General features: G+C 45.9%; 1 protein-coding gene across 6 annotated transcripts in view; it reads left to right on the top strand.

The window, feature by feature from the left end:
• Positions 1-2,518: 2,518 nt before the first annotated feature.
• The window catches only part of nectin1b (nectin cell adhesion molecule 1b), a 166,444-nt gene continuing 156,217 nt past the window's right edge, over positions 2,519-12,745 (top strand). For 2 of the 6 annotated variants that reach the window (XM_052078480.1, XM_052078481.1), the window contains exons 1-2: positions 2,522-3,170; positions 6,862-6,897. In XM_052078480.1, the coding sequence (XP_051934440.1) occupies positions 3,116-3,170; positions 6,862-6,897 (91 nt within the window). In that variant the 5' untranslated portion in view covers positions 2,522-3,115. Of the gene's footprint in view, positions 3,171-6,861; positions 6,898-12,745 lie in introns of all 6 variants that reach the window. The other 4 variants (XM_052078476.1, XM_052078479.1, XM_052078482.1 and 1 more) reach the window with 4 other exon arrangements.

The raw sequence follows: 12,745 nt of genomic DNA, 5'->3' as shown, positions 1-12,745 counted from the left end.
TTCATATTATGTTTTATCCACCGACACTAGTCTAAAACAAGATTGCGATTATTATTACATTTGTAGAATATGAATTGAGCAGAAAAAAATCCACCGGTTTTGAGAAATCTCAGCCGGCGGCCATTTTGCCACTTGCCGTTGACTGAAAATGAGATCACAGTTTTTCGAGTGTTGACCAATCGTGGGTCACCCGTTTTCTGGGTATGGTCATATGACGTTCGCAAGCTGAGCCCTGAAGAACTGTGATGTGGTTTTCAGTTGCCAGATGTGGGGGTGGAAATGGCCACCCCTGGTCACCACATAGCATTGCTAAATTTCAACCAGAAATGGTACAAAACAGCTCAAAGTCACTTCTTTGAATAATTGTTCACTGTGCCAACCTGCTAGCCGCTAGTTTAGTCGACCGCCTCTAGAACAGTATTACGTTTTTGCTTGCAAGTCAAAGCAAAAAATTCACCAGACGACAGCTCATGTCGGAAAAGAAAATGGAGTCAATCATATTCCGCGGCACCAATGTAGTGTATCAAATGTATGGACCAAAAAGTTAAAATTGTCACCAAAAAAGAAAAAAAAAATACTCCAGTAAAGAACATATACCGGACAAAACAATGTCCTGAAATATTTGTTCTTACTTCCCGCCACTGACTTTTGTGGAAGAAGATATTTCATGCCGTGTGTATTTTGTCAAGCTCAAGCTGTCTGGCATGTTAGTCGGGAGTTTCCACATCAAAACTGAGCTAAACATTCACTTGGCAGGATCTCAGCTTCACTTTGAAGTGAGTGTGCAGAGCTTGCGTCGCGTTCATTCGTCAGCTTCGCGGCATTACATGAAGACACTGTGCAATATTTACACACTGTCAATGGTGGATTGTAAAAATGAACACAAGGCCATTAGCTGAACATCTTTGGAAGCCTTCAAGACTATTTAGACTTTGGGGACCAGAATGTAATAGTTTTTTTTTTCTTTCACGCAAGACAATTTATGGTGTCTCCCACAAAACCGAAGTACAGTGAACCATCACTATTCACGGGGGAAAGAACCCGAATTGCAAAAATCCACGATTCAATGATGCCCACCAAAAAAAAAAAAAAAAAGTTTGTCAGAAGAAAACCAAATAATCATGACAAATGACATCATGACAAAAAATTATTGAAAATCAAACCTCACTGCCTATTATAGCTCCTCCTTTCTTATATTTTGGAGGGAAAAAAAAGCATGAAACCGTTCAAGATTAGCGAAGTGCTGTGTGTTTCCGTGGTGTGCTGTGCTTGTATTCCAGCAACAATTGATGTATACCATGACTTGGCTCACCCACCTGTTCCGTACAGTAATTTGTTTTGTTTTTTTCTGGACATTCACAATACGCATCTCATACATTACTGGTGGAGGAGAATGCTTCCCTGATGTGAAGACAGTCATGCGGCATTTAAGACAACAAAGCCAGGCATCCGTAATGAGCTACCAACCCAATTTGGCCCTTTTTATTTTGGTCATTTAAAGTGACGGCGCCACAACAAAGCCAGTTGTGCAGTTGTGTAATGCTTCCCAGTGGTGTTGCAAAAACTGCCCAGATTGAAACGATACTACAGTGGATCCACGTTATGATTTCGGTGCTTATGCATGGACATAATTGTAGGCTACATTTCAAAAGCATCCAATCAGAAATGCACTGATTTCGTACATATATTGCTCCTGGCTACTTGAAGGAATATTTGCATCATATGCGGGGTCTACCTAAGCGCAAATGATTTCTTGTTTGATTGTGTGAGTGCACCTGATCTTGACGTTCTCGAGTTTGAATGAACGCGCTGTTTTCTAACCAGGAGTTGGTTGGCACAATCCACAAGTAAGAGAAAAATGATTTTTCTTTTAAGTGCTGAAAGAGAGTAATTCCATTTCACTTCATTTCAATTGGGGAATATTCATTTATTATCAATTGAGTAAATGGAACTAATAAACCAGTAAGTCCAGGTAGTGCGAATACATTTTTTTGTTTTTGTTTCCCGCACAAATGTTTTCTATTTTATAAATACATAAATGCCCACAGGGTGTATATCAAAAAGACACAAACATAGCACATTTTTACCGATCGTCTCTTGATTTCAGGGAAAAATATTTTGCAATTTAAAAAATGATTTTAAAAAAAAGTAAAGTTGTCACATTTCTATTTGCGTTTCACACACACACACACACACACGCACGCACGCACATTTTTGTTTAAACTATCAACTATTGATTTCAAATACAATCCTATTTACATACTGTATTTCACCTATCACTTCCTGTCTTCACACACATACAGTATATTTAAAATTGAAATTGAATACACGAATTAATAGAGAAAAACATTCAAATTCCAAATTTTGCATCCACTAACCAAATTAATCTGCCACATTAAATATGCAAATGTGTAACAAATTTTCTGCATAGCTTTTTAATTCCACATGCAACTGTATCATAATAGCAAAATGTATTTCGGCGGGCTACGTCGTCTCGGCTCCTCCCCCTCTGCCGTGACGTCAGCTTCTCCCGAGTTTCTCCCTGGATGGCGGACACGGGAGGAGGGGACCCGCACTCGCTCTCTCCCTCACCTGGCCAGCCAGTCGCTTGTTCGGAGAGCAGCGTGAGCACACCGCCGTCCTTCTTTGCGTGGAACTCCGCGGCGTCAAGCGGGGGATTAGGCTTTTTTCACTCTGCGCTTTCCTTCCGCGGGAACCTTGCGGGTGTCCGTGAGGAACTTGAAGCACCAAGGAGAACCGGGACCATCAAGTGTTGAGAAACTTCCCCGTCGGCCGGCCATCGATCCAGAGACTTGGATGGAGCCACAATAGCACGTTTGACTCTCAACTCACAACAACCGTGGAAGTCCAGCGTGGAACCATCGTGACTAGTCGATGCTTTGGCGACGCCTGATCCTTTAGTTCTCTCTCCCCCGTTTGGTTGGCTTCGGAGCTAGCAGTGCAGTTCAGTCCAGGGGACCCCCACTTTCTTTCCCTCCCTCCAACTGTGTGTGTGTTTTTTTTTGCCCCCTCAAGCGGGATTTGCGCAAGTTGTATGCTCGCTCTTTGTACGCGGTTCTAACGCAGAAGACCCCCCCAGGAGAGCTGAGGTGCCATGGCGCAGCTGTGTGCGGGGATTTGCGTGCTCCTCTTGACGCTGCACGTCCAAGGTAAGCCCCTTAAAAACGCGTATAAACGAAAACAAACAAAACACTTTTATTCCAGTGTATTTTTTGTTTGTTACCACGCACACATACATAAATACTCGGGCGAATCCGAAAAGCATGAGATGTGCAATTTGGAGTCCGTTTGCTGCAGACTACTTATTGAGTTTATTTTTAAAAAGTGCAGTTACATGGGTGGTCAGCAGATGGCGTTGTGAGCACTGCAAAGTTTGGCTAATTTAAGGGGGGAGAGTGTGTTGAGGGGGGGGGGGGGGGGGTTGGAATAAAAGCATCCTCTGCTCTCCAGTTGTAATGGGATGAATATCCTTAATGTAATGACCCCCCTCCCTTCATCCTCTCTTGTCCAAATCCTTTATTCCGCTTTGTGGATTCGACCCTGTTGGACTGGGAATGTTGCATCTTGGAATATATTGCGATATATTCCAGCCACTGTGTGTGTGTGTGTGTGTGCGCCAGTGGTGTTCTCATGGAAAAATATGCCATTTGTGACAACACCCCCCCCCCCCCCAACACAAAAATTCCCTCCTCCTTCTGTTCCAAGGTGAAAAACAAGGAAGATGCCGACCTTGCTTGCTCGTGTTTTAACAGCGATGGGATGCTTTGATCACAACGAGCTCTGTGTGATTTGCGGCGAGATGATCCCCTTTGCTTGTGGAGAAGATCAGGATTAGTGTGTGTGTCAGGGGGTGGGGGTGGGGGGGGGCTGAAGCGTTTGAAGCTGTTCAATCAAGGGGGTGTGTGGAAAACGTCTCCGAAATTGTACTGGACGCGTCTTGAGAAAAGTGAAAGAAAGACACGGGGAGCCAAATGAGATACTCCAAAGGGTGCTTTGACGCGCAACGCCGTTCCGAAGTGTTTTTTTTGGGTTTTTTTTCACAGTTGCATTTGCCGCAGCATCCAAATGAGGAAGAATGGTGTTGTATGTGCTTCAAAATCCGATTTGAACGGCAGAGCTCCCGTGGTGAATCGATCGAGGCAAACAAATGACTGCTTTTTTAACTTGCCGACTAAAGAAACGGAACAAACGTGATATAAGTGGCGGGAAGTGGAAATGTCAACAGGAGTTCAGAACATTCGGTTAACAATTCCAGATAGCAGTTTCTCACGTAGGTCATCGAGAAAATGGAGTCTGTAGTCGCAAGTGTAAATTGCGATTGGAAAACTGTATTTTGCTACATCGCAAAAATCCGATCCACTACATGGGTCAAATTGACCCAACACTCTGAATTGCCTTTGGGTCAAATTGACCCCAGTGGATCGTTTCTTTTTTTTTTTTTTAATCCCAACTTGGCTTATTTTTGATGCACTGTTTTGACAGTGCACCTCTCAAAAAAGGCTTCATATCGTCCGTTCTCTGTCAAATTGTTCGGCCCGATTTGAGACCAAACGGGAGCCTTTTGCGTTCACTTTGGAGCGAAGTTATTCCACCGCAGTTTTTTTTTTTTATTGACCCGGGAGCGAGTGTGCGTTAATGGAAAGAAGCTGCTGCCTGAATTCTCATCTGTCAGACACGCAGCAACAAGAATTTGCTCTCCGTGGCCCCCGGGGGGGGTTAAAGGGCGTCGCTGTTAACGCGCACCCTCTTTTTTTAAAGTCCTAATTGATATACAGCCTGTTCCCGACTCGGTCCTCATTGTGGAAGCACAAACAAGTGGGAGCGTCCCGGCCAAATCGCTTGCGGCGGCACGCCCGTGTCGCTAGCGGGAACGTGGCCCAATCAACCCACACGCCAGATTCCAAACGGCGAGCCCCCGCCAAAGAGATGATCGGCGCGCGCGGGTAATACGAGCTCCTGCTGTCTTTGGCAGCCCACCATTCCAGACTTTTCGATTTAATTTGAATCCTCCACCAGGTGGTGGTCGGTGGAGGTATGGCTCTGATGTCTCTTTTATTTAGTGGGAACCGGTGAGTTATTAACGCAGACGGAGGCCGCGAGGATAAATCGCATCCCGGCCGTCCTTGGCGTGAGTCAGCGCTTTGGCTAGCTTGCGGCGTGCGCGCGAGTCTGCGCGTCGCGGGCCCGATGAAGCCGATTCATCCGCGCGCCGCCGCCTTTTGCTGCTGTTGTGATTGACGGCTTTATTGCTCGGGAGGGCGTCCGCGGATTGCAAGATCAATGCGGCGTCCGAGTTCATTGCGGTTAGGGAGGTCAGAGGTCGTGGGGTGCGGGGGTGCTGGAAGGTCTTGAAGTGGATGTTTGATGGTGACTCAGGCAGCAGAGTGCTGGACAATGCACACATATGTCTTTAATTTGCTTGCTGACTGCGCACATTTTTTACCTCAGCCGAGGCCATTTGTCGGTTTGTCGCTGATCCAAATTGCTTCCACACAGTGTTGAGCAAGCGATAACTCATTTGCTTGAATTTCGTAACGTATTCTGTAATTCCCCCAGAGTGTAATTCATAAGCATGGCAGGGCCTTCCTGAGTTGGAGGACGAACCAAAAAAAACTGGCAACCACAGTTGATAGAATTTCGCCCTAGAAAATCAACGTGTGATTGACGTCCATTTTGCGAGACATTTTCCTCAATTTTTTTGGGGCGAGCAAGACATTTTGGCCCTTTCGCACTGCGCTTAGCAAGTGGCAGTACGCCGTCCACAATCGGTAGCCGGCTGCCGCAACGCACCCGCAACAGAGACCTAAAAAAAATAAAATAAAAAACTGCAATGTGAAACGGCCTTGGTTGTTGGCCCGTAGTAGAAGTATGCCCTAGTTTGTTTTTTTTAGCAATTAAAACCCCCCAAAAAATACATAAAAAATGTTTTAATAGTGTGACTCATCGACCGTAGGTGGAATTTCGCAACATTTATCACAATTTTCCAATGAAAAAGGCATTAGGATTTTTTAGGCCCTGCCGAGGAATGCCGCTGCTTGTTGAGTGATGAACAAGAATCAAAAATTGCGAACCGGTTGGGATCGCAAAATTATTTTCCCTAATTCTCGGTGTGAACGAGGCATAACGGTTGTTGGCCCTGTTTTGTTGCCTTCGGGATCAAAATGAACCAATAACTATAACATTTTGTGTTTTTCTGATGGGGGTGGTTAAATTTCGTGGAAATCCGCCATATTTTCTGCATTTTCCCCCTGTCACGGTTATGTTTCAGTCTGGCCAGCAGGTGGCATCAGCGGGCTTTTGGTGCACACCTGCTGCCAATCTATGATTAGTCTCAGTCTGTATTTCGCCTTGCTACTTCCTTGCTCATTGACTGCTATCGCTACAGACCTCGTCGTGTTTCGCTTTTTGAACTCTCGGTGCTCAGTATTTTGTAAGTATGGTTCTTTGTTTGTGATTTGGCTCTCGCTTGCGTGTAGTGGTTACATTGTTTTTTGTTTGCCTTCGCGATTCTTATTTTCCACCTTGCCTTTTGTGCAAGCGCTTTTTTGTTATTCGTTTTTGTGCCCTCTGGTCCTTGTTTTGACCAGCACTTTATGTTACTACTTTGTCGGTGCGAATTTTTGTATATTAAACCCTTTTGCTACGGAGACCTTGTTTGGTGTCTGCATTTCGGGGATCCACTTCCTTATTTTTTGTTGTGCACAACGTGACACCCCCGAGAGTCAAACATTTGGACTTTTGGCGTACCTACAGTTCATATTGTGGAATGTCACCCTTGAAGTTGATGGATGGATGGATGACAAATGATGAGATTTTGCTAAAATGTTCTCAATTTCCCAGGGAATGATGCATCACAAATGGCAAGCCTTGGTGGAGGTAAGCCCCGGTTTGTTATTTTATTTTATTTTTTTCATTTTGTGCTGGAAATTAACCAATAATAACAAAGCTTCGGCACTGTTGTGATGGGACTTCGATGTGGTGGAATTTTCCGCCGTTTCCCAGTGAATGCTGCATGAGGACTGTTGGGCCTTGGTGGTGCTAACACTCTGCTCATCCGGTTCTTTGTTTTTCCCCACCTTGCTTAACATTAAAAGAAAAAAAACACTTTCTTTTCCTTTCTTTCTTTTTTTTTGGGGGGGGGGGGGATGGCGGCATGTACCTTTGCTAATGTGGTGATGAAAATGAACCCGAGACTGTAGCAGGAGTCGGGCCTATGCATTTGTGTTTACTGGGGGGGGGACACGGGACATTTCCGTACGGTATCGAGACGTTCACGATGTGGATCTGATCCTGAATTTGCAGTGGGGGGGGGGGGGGGGGGAGATCTGTCGGTTCGGGGAGCCACTTCTGTTCTGAGAGAGGGCTATTAAATATGAACCCTGCTCGGCGCAACGCTGGTCAAGTAATATCCGTTTCTGAGCGTAAGGCGGGCTTGCTTCCAAATTTCATATGCTGGGGGGGGGAAATGGCGTTTGAAAATTCATGCAAACGTATGAGCTGTGTTTGATATTTGACGCTGACGCAAATGAGGATGGTCTTGCCTTGGCGAAGGTCTGCACTCCACTGAGTGTCATTCTGCCCCCCCCCCCCCAGTCCTCCCCTCTCCGTAATTTGCTTGTTTGTGGCAATTTGTACCCCACGCCGACGACGGCGCCGGTCCGCCGCCGATGTCACTCTGGGATTGTAAGGCTTGATGGTTTGAATGTGAATGCTAATTGCTGTGATTCCGGCCTCCTCAGGGGGGCGGGGGGGGGGGGCATCGCCTCTCGTGATGGATGGGCGGGAGCGTTCCAGGGAGAGTTGCTTGAAGGCGAGCGAGCTGACAGGAGATTAAGCCTCGCCGTTCTCGCTCTCTCGCCGCCGCTCGCGGGAGCTAATGGAAGCGCTCGCTTTCCTCGCTCGCCGCGACTTCTCTTTGAGCGTCGCGGTCTCGTTTGCAAAAGCGCCGCTGCTGTCAAATCTCTCCCAGAACGCCGCGTGAAATGGAAAGTTTTAAGATTCCGATTTGTCTGCCACGAGTTGCCCCGCAGTAATTTCCAGGCACTCAAAACCTCTTTTTGAGAGTACAAATATTTGAATGGCTTTCTTTGCGCTTCCACGCCGCCCTTTGAGGAACAAATGAAGGGAAGGGTTCCATTTCTACTCCATAAACAAACGCGGCCCGGATCACTTTTCGACAATAGCGGACGTTGACGCTGGGACTTTGTTACGCTTGTGTGCATTGTACATTTCTTTGGATGGGCGAGTACCGATACCTGCTGTCGATACCGGCCAAGAAAATCGAAGGTCGAGTCATTCCTCCTCGGCAGTAGTTGGCGCTATAGTGCGGCCGTTTGACAGATTGGCGAAGCGGCATCGACGTCAGAAAAATGTTTTCTTCAATGTTTTGTTAGTGAAATTTGATACATTTGTTTGTTTGAAATTCAGTACTGGTATTGGTTAGCACAAAAAAAAAAAACAAGAAACAACTCAGACATTTCTACTACTGATGTTGCACGTAATTTTTTTTGTGTGCGATCTTTCACTTTCTTAAAAAGAAAACATTGTTGATCTAAAAATGAAGAATAGCTGCGTGTTTCGTTGTCTTTACAGACTGCGAAATAGATATTTTCCATTTTCTTTGGTCTTTTACGAGTTGCCCGGCGCTAATTTGAATAGCAGTGGTTATTTGCACTCTCTCTAAATTCCCTTTTGTCGACAAAAAATAAAATAAAATATTCAAATCGCTTCCTTTGTGTTTCCACGCCGGGGCTGAAGGAGCAGTTTTTGTTCGTTAAGGTCGCATTTGGGCGAGTGTGAATAAAACATGACTTAAAAAAGCAGCAACGCCGAATGGTAGCGAGAGCGCCATCCCTCTGTGCGCAAATAGAATCAAGAGAGAAAATGAATGATGAATTCAGTTCAAGCCGACCGCAGAGGCCTGGAATCTGTTGAGGGGTGAGAATCCAGTCATGACGAGGAATAAATGAATGGTTGAAATTCCCAGCTGATGAGCACTTTACTCGCACATTTCTTCTCGGCGCTCAGGTTATTCCAACGAGTTCCGGCCAACGTCGCCTGGAGTGTTGGACTATTTGTAGTCATCACGCAAATGTCGGCTTAATGAAGGCTGTTTTATGCGCGGCGCTTCTCAGTAGGTGCCTCCTGGAAAGTTGGAATAAATTAGCTGCCATTCACCAATTTCACTGAGCGAAATATAAATCGGCGTCTACCGTGACAGGACGGGGCAAAAAAAAAAAAAACATTGTGAAGCATTCCGCATTTCTGTTTGAGTTCCAATGGACAGATGATTGAAATGGCAAATTTCACTTTGCTTAGGCCAGCTCAATCGGGTGAGCGTGTCAAGCAAGTTCGACGATCGTGAACATTGTCGTCTGGGAAGTTAGGAAAAGGAGAAAAAAAAAAGCTCCGACAGTTTCACAAATCGGCACAAAATTGGGTGGACACGCACCACAACGCACAAGATAATTGAACAACAAGGCGTCCATTTTGTTTTGACGCAACTGAGTGGAGATTTTCAACCAAAAGTTGCTATTTAAAAAAAAATGTATTTAACTCATTTATTCCCAAAGACGTTTTTAAACGTCTTTTCAGACTAGGCTTTCCAGAATTGGCTGGTACCGAATGAGTTAGTATTTTTTATTTTTTTGCGCCATCGAACGTCACAATCTGACGATCTTTTGGCTGATTTAAAATGGAAAAGGGAAGTGAAATCATGTTGAAGCATGCGATATACCGCTCTTCATTTTGCCTGCCGGGGATTCAGATTTGGTTATGTCTTGCTTCTTGGTCGTCACCATGTCATGATCAGAATGAGATGGGAGCCAGGGGGGGGGGGGGGGGCGGGAGAAGGAAAAAAAACACGGTTATGTGCAATTTTCTGCTTTAAATCCTTGACATTCCACTCTGTTTCAACTGGAATAGCAGAATCAGCAAAGCGAGGCAAAAGAGGAAATCAATGAAGGGGATCAAATCTCGCCGCGAGCTTTTCTGATTCGGCATTAATCTGTCTTCAACATTTCTCCTTCTATTTAGCAGACAGATTCTTGTCAGGGGGGGGATTAAGCGGTTCAAATCCGCACTCGACTTGACTGCGGTCCGCGTCCCGAGCGCTTTCTCCCTCCCGTTTGTCTTATTGGGGCATTCCGGGCGTTGTTTGAGAGGCTCGTAATACCTCCTAAATTGATCTTAATCTTCTCTGAAGTAATGTTGGAGGAATTCTGACAACCGGCAGTGTTTAATTAATGAATTAATTTTTTAAAATGACACTGATGGGCTTGAAAATAGCTGTTCGGATTGCTTCGAGACTCTTCGGCTGTTACCATGGCGACACCCCTTTCCCGCCAGTCGACGAGGCAAATAATATTTCATTCTTTCCATTAATCTCTATTCACGGGCGAGAATGCTGAAACGGAAGGCAACCTTCGTTAGCAATGTTTTCTTGCTCTCGTCTGAAAAGAATATTTAAAAAAAAAACACGAAAGTATACGAGCGGGGAGTTCCGTGAAATCGCGAACGAATCAAAACCGAAAGTACGCGAGTGGGGCGTGACGTTGTCGGGCTCGTCAGGGATTGAAGGCGGATCATTCCCGACTCTTTGAAGGCTGTATGCTTTTAAAATAAATCAGATGGGATCAGCGCGCCCCTTCCACTCGGGCAAGACGCAGCTGAGCCTCCATTTGGCCTCGTAAGCTGTCCTCCAATGAGCTGCGGACGACGAAACAAACAACACACTTAGCCAAGAGTGCTTCGTCACACAGTGAGTGCTCTCAAGCCATTGGGAATGGAAACGGGGAGAAAGAAAGCGACCTAAAACCTGAGACGGGGCTGGGGGGGGGGGGGGGGGGGGGGGGTTAAAAGTGAAAGCAAAAGCGACTGCATCCACGTCACCCACCATTTCCAATTCAATTTCCTGCTTTGCCGATGTTTCATATTCGGGAGAAAACTCTCGAATATGAAACATTTGAACCCGCTTGTCTATATTTGTCTTCGAATGGAGACGTTACTGCCACCATTTTTTTCCCCCCCGCCCCGTTGTGAGATCCGTTTCAGATTTCAGGAATAGCCGAGCTCGTCCAAATCGTGACTCAAAGCAGCCGTTTCCCGCCTTCCTTCGGAGACAGTCGATGCTTGCACCCTTTGAAGAAAGTCTTCAACTCTTAAAACCGTAGCGCTAACCTCGTATTCCACAAAAGTGCGCCGTGATGAAATTTCCATCCACGCTCACGCGCGCCCGTCGCTCTTTCGTCAGATTCCGCCGCCAGACTTTTACATCTTTTTCCGAGCCCACCCTCCGTCTTCTGCCCCCACCAAAACGTCTCGGATCCTCGCTCTTCCTGCCGTGTCTCCCGTACAAAGGGTCGCTTTGTTGTACGAACTGTTTCCTTTTCTAATGAGTGATGATTCCGGCTCATTTAATACGCTGCGGTGATCTCTCTCCGGGAGATGACAACTCATGAAAGTAACAGCGCCGTTTGGAAAACGGGTGTGTGCTGCGGTTTTGGCAGCATCGGGGAAAGGTTTTGCATCAAAAACACTAGCTTGTTGTTTTGCCGCGGGGGATATTAAGGATTCGCGATGGTGGTGGTGGGGGGGGGGGGGGCTCGATTCACATGACTTGACTTGAGTCTCTAATCGCCAATTTAAACTAGCTGAGCTACAACTTATCATGTAGAATAGAAGAGAACGATTGGACGTGACTATGACTTGGTATTCAGGGGACTCGACGGGCTTGATCTAACCTGACTTGACAAATCTTCCCCGTTTTGAACCCGGCATCTTTGACGCAAGAGTGTCACTTCATGAAATGTCATTGAAGTTGAATTCAGAGATTGTGTTTGGCACGCCCAATAGCAGGTACCGGTCGCCAATGAGTGAATTGTGGGCGTGTAAGAGGACGCTAAAGGCACGCGCCTAGCATGCCGTATGTTTACCATGCCTGGCTGCGCGTTTTGTGTACGTGTCAAATACAGAAATGGCGCCCATTACTGAGACTGCGCCCAAAAACACAGTGCGCCGAATGGTCTGTAAAAATACGGTAGCTCTTGGGAAATTTGCCAAAGTTGGATCAACATTTTTTGTTCCACACAAAAACAATATACAGTAAATCCGCAAGAAATTGGCCCATCTACCAATTTTTCTTTGTTGTAAAGTTCAATAAACATTAAAGGACGACGAATTCTAAGGCAATCACATTTTTATACGTGTTATGGAACCCCTCCCCCCCTCCGAATTTTAAGTAATTAATCATTGAAGTGATTCATTAATTCCTTAATCGTTCGCGCGATTAATTAATCAATTAATTAATCATTTGAGTGATTTGTTATCAGAATGTTATTTGACCAAATATCGGAATCGGCACAGGCCTTAATGAAAAATCCATATCAGTTGGGCCCTAACTACGTCTAACTTGACCCCCCCCAAAGACAACTAAGTTCTCCACTGTCACATAGGCCACCATTGCTGCATAATCCGTTGCTGCCGCAAAGCCTGCCACCTCTTAGCTATATGGCGCATAATCCGCCCACCATATTGTTGACCATCGCATCGTCCGCCACTATTGAAGACCACTGACTCAAACCCCATCGCCAAATAGTCCGCTGCCGCATCGTGCGCCGCTGCTTAATAGCATGCCACTGTGTAGTTTACTACCGCATAGCCCCCTGCCGCACGCGCCACGTACCCCACGCTAAAGCTTCTTAGCGGCCTCATCCTGCGCAGACGA

Source organism: Hippocampus zosterae, chromosome 10 (assembly GCF_025434085.1).
Source record: "Hippocampus zosterae strain Florida chromosome 10, ASM2543408v3, whole genome shotgun sequence".
NCBI classification, from domain to species: domain Eukaryota; kingdom Metazoa; phylum Chordata; class Actinopteri; order Syngnathiformes; family Syngnathidae; genus Hippocampus; species Hippocampus zosterae.
This window is presented reverse-complemented; position numbering and strand designations above follow the sequence as displayed.